This window comes from Colobus angolensis, unplaced genomic scaffold (assembly GCF_000951035.1).
Source record: "Colobus angolensis palliatus isolate OR3802 unplaced genomic scaffold, Cang.pa_1.0 Scaffold442, whole genome shotgun sequence".
NCBI lineage: Eukaryota > Metazoa > Chordata > Mammalia > Primates > Cercopithecidae > Colobus > Colobus angolensis.
In genome coordinates, this window is record NW_012117844.1 from 975,188 (window position 1) to 978,716 (window position 3,529).

Here is a 3,529-nt window from a genome sequence, read left to right on the forward strand (position 1 = left end):
TTGAACCTGGGAGGCAGAGGTTGCAGGGAGCCAAGATCACACCACTGCACTCCAGCCTGGGTGACAAGAGCGAACCTCCGTCTCAAAAAAAAAAAAAAAAAACCAGCTCTTTTAAGATGAAATACTATATTCCTCCTGAAGTGGTTTACATAGTCACCAAACTTAGTGTACCAAATATTCTTACGCTTTCAATGCTTTTTATAAATTACAAATAAGAAAAACAGCTTTCAGAAAGAAATTTATTCTAAACATTGGCCCATTTAGTTGTTTTTATCAAAATTTAGTATTATGGGATCATGTCCTGTCGTCTTCACAAATGTGAGAAAGTCTTCAGGGCTCAATCCCATGGTTGCAGCATTGGTCATTGGATGAAAGTACACCTTTTCATGTCCACCTTCGAGAATAGCAGAATCCAGAACAAACTTCACATCTCCATCATCACAGAAAAGTGCCAAGGGTGTGGCACAGCCTTGACCAACTTTTAGTTTTTCTAGCATGGCTGTTTCATCAGCAAATCGCAGATTTCCACTCCCAACACCTAACTGTTTGGCAAGCTCATTTAAATTAATTTGTCTATCATGAAGAACTGTCACCAGCCAATAATTCTTTTTCTTTTTGTCTTTAAGAAATAGGTTCTTACTATGTGCTCCTTTCAAATGTTGGATATGAGGCATCATTTCTTCAACTGTAAACACCTATAAAATATCACATAATAAGTTTTAAAGTAATACGCATGTTTACATATGCACACATTTATACCTATTTTGCTTGCTGGGTGAAAACAGCAAGGTTAGGGAGTGCTCATCGCCCTGAATTTCACTGTTAAAGACCCATCTTCACCCCATTACCAAATAATTACTTATAAGCCCATGCCATCTCATTTTCTCATCTCAGGACCTCAGGTCAGTTTTCTATTCCAGTGTACTGGCCAAGTCCTCCGCAGCAGCTTTTTGTTATTTCTGAATTTAAGCTTTCAGTACTGAAAGTTTACAGCAGTTATAGATTCCTATTCCTTAGCATTCCCTTATGTCCAGACCATGTGACAACCTCCATTCTACAAATACATAACCACCAAGAAGGTGAGTGGGGAGGCAATAAGAACCCAGACTAACAGAACATCAGAAAAGCTGGCATATGCACACGTAAAGCAGGGGGAGAATATAGGACTATATGGGAGGGAGGAAGGTCAGAGAAAATGATTCCGGTTTTGATGTTGTATTTGTGAAGGTGAGGAATACTAACGTTATGTTTCTCTACTCTTTGAAGATCACCATATTTAGCCATTATCAACTCATAAGCCTTGGGTAAACTTCATGTCCTTGCACCACTCAAGTTACATTGGTTCTGTGAAATATTTGCAAGTGGCCAGGCAGGTGCGGTGGCTCAGGCCTGTAATCCTAGCTCTTTGGGAAGCCCAGGTGGGAGAATCACCTGAGGTCAGGAGTTCGAGACCAGCCTGGCCAACATGGTGAAACCTCGTATCTACTAAAAATGCAAAAATTAGCCAGCGCGCTTGTAGTCCCAGCTATTTGGAGGCTAAGGCAGGAAAACACTTGAACCCAGGAAGCAGAGGTTGCAGTGAGCGGAGATCGCGCCACTGCACTCCAGCCTGGGCCACAGAGAGAAATTCAGTCACAAATGCAAGTAAGACTTCCAATCAAAAAAAGTTACAATTTATGAAAATACAGGCATGTCAATTTTGGTAAGCACTTTTAGGGGTGGTGGTTTCTGCCGTGCTGAATGCTTTGTGATCAACCCTGACCACGGTAGAAAAATATCACTCTGAACCTCAGTGTCCTGCTCTATGTGTGGTGCCCGATACGTCGTACCTACTGAACACAGTGTTAACTACTTGCTTGTTTTATCTACACAAAAAGTGGACAGACTGACCCAACACCCCAGACCGATTTAAGATGCACAGTCCTCCGTATGTTGTGCTAGTTCTTAACACGGAATGTAAGCAAATCACTCCCAAGAGGAAAGATTTCCTTGCAGTAACCTCATGGTCCCAAGACGGAAGTCCTCTGCTGCCCCTGCAGGGTTACCTTCGTATTTTGAGACCAGGGAAATATTCCAGGAGCGACGTTCTCACGGTACATTGACCCTGAGACACCTGATCTTGGCTGCCTCGCCCGACGGACGTGCAGCACAGCCCACCCCACTGGGCCTGTCTCGGCGGTCACTTTTAGGGGTCTCACCTCGGGGTGCTCCACGACTTCGGTGTGGATGGCCAGGGCACCGAGCCGCTGCTCCAGCGCCGCCCGCAACTCTGCGGCCGCCATGCAGTCGCTGTCGTGGCGATGGGCGGAAAAACTGGGCACGGCTTCCCGCGGCTGCGCAGACCGGAGCCTGAGGCGGAACTGCCCGGGGGGATCTCGGCCGATGCCGGCAGCGTGGTGCTGGTGCCTGCTGGAGGCGGGTCCGCCCTGTCGAGCGCCTCGCCTGCTGGTCCCTGAACATCGTCCGCTGAGGGCACCGGCTTGCGAAGGCCTGCGGGAGCTCTCATCAGGCGCCTTGCTGCGGCGGGGCCTGCGATCTCACAGCCTTCCCTGATCCCATTTCAGGTTTCCCAGATCACCATATCTTATCTTGAGGGTTTGGGAGTTTTGGGGTTTTTTTGTTTTTCGGGACGCAGCCTCGCTTTGTCACCCAGGCTGGAGTGCAGTGGCGCGATCGCGACTCACTGCAACCTCCGCCTCCCGGGCTCAAGTGATTCTCTCGCCTCAGCCTCCCAAGTAGCTGGGATTACTGGCGGCAGCAACCACGCCCGTCTAATTTTTGAACTTTTTGTAGGGACAGGGTCTCGCCTTGTTGCCCAGGTTGGTCACGAACTCCTGGGCTCAAGCGATCCTCCAGCCTCCCAAAGTGTTGGGGTTACAGGCCTGAACCACCGCTTCCGGCCGCTTTTATTGTTTAAACCGCAGATAGGCGGTGCACGGTGGTTGATGCCTGTAATCCCAACACTTTGGGAGGCTGAGGCAGGAGGATCGCTCAGAGCCCATAGTTTGACACCCGCCTGGGCAACATAATGAGACCCTGTCTCTAAAAATAAATAAATAATCATTAGTCAATCACACCCACATAGTAACTCCCAGATTAGGGAGTGTGCAGGGGGCCCAGATCCACATTGTTAGGCTTTTCAACTTTTATTGTAAATTATAATTTCACATTTTACTCTCTCTGACAGTTCTTATTATTGATCTAAGAATAATTGACTGTGCCACTATGACTCACCTTTTTCCAAAGTAGTTTACCTCCAGGTAGTTTTAAACTATCTTGGTGTTTTCAGCTATAAAAAGCAAAGTAGCAGTTCCTCTTAAAAGACTTTCCTCTTCGTCTAATTAGGAATAAATAGTAACTTATCTTAGATGCAAAATTCATTCAAAGACCCGTGCTAACATTTTTAAATATCTGCTAGCCGTAATAAAGAAATCAATGTGCTTTAAGTTCTTAGCTTCCACAATTTAGCCTAAATATTTGCCCTGGCATGCTTATATTGGTCCAAGCAAGCATTAGGTCATAGCATATT

The 3,529-nt window shown here is 46.4% G+C and overlaps 1 protein-coding gene across 1 annotated transcript; it reads right to left on the minus strand.

Annotated features, from left to right (window-relative positions):
- Nucleotides 1-231: 231 nt before the first annotated feature.
- LOC105522854 (putative prolyl-tRNA synthetase associated domain-containing protein 1) lies at nt 232-2,282 on the minus strand. The gene is made up of 2 exons (XM_011957446.1): nt 2,199-2,282; nt 232-695 (listed from the first exon to the last, which is right to left on the minus strand). Exons 1-2 carry the CDS (start codon nt 2,280-2,282, stop codon nt 261-263), a joined length of 519 nt encoding a protein of 172 aa, XP_011812836.1. The 3' UTR covers nt 232-260.
- Nucleotides 2,283-3,529: the final 1,247 nt, after the last annotated feature.

What these genes read in the sequence shown, in the direction of transcription:
- LOC105522854 (XM_011957446.1), bottom strand. Translation starts at nt 2,282, where the DNA reads ATGGCGGCCGCAGAGTTGCGGGCGGCGCTGGAGCAGCGGCTCGGTGCC. An exon ending in AAGTCGTGGAGCACCCCGAG is followed by an intron (nt 696 to 2,198) that starts GTGAGACCCCTA and finishes GATATTTTATAG; the next exon opens with GTGTTTACAGTTGAAGAAAT.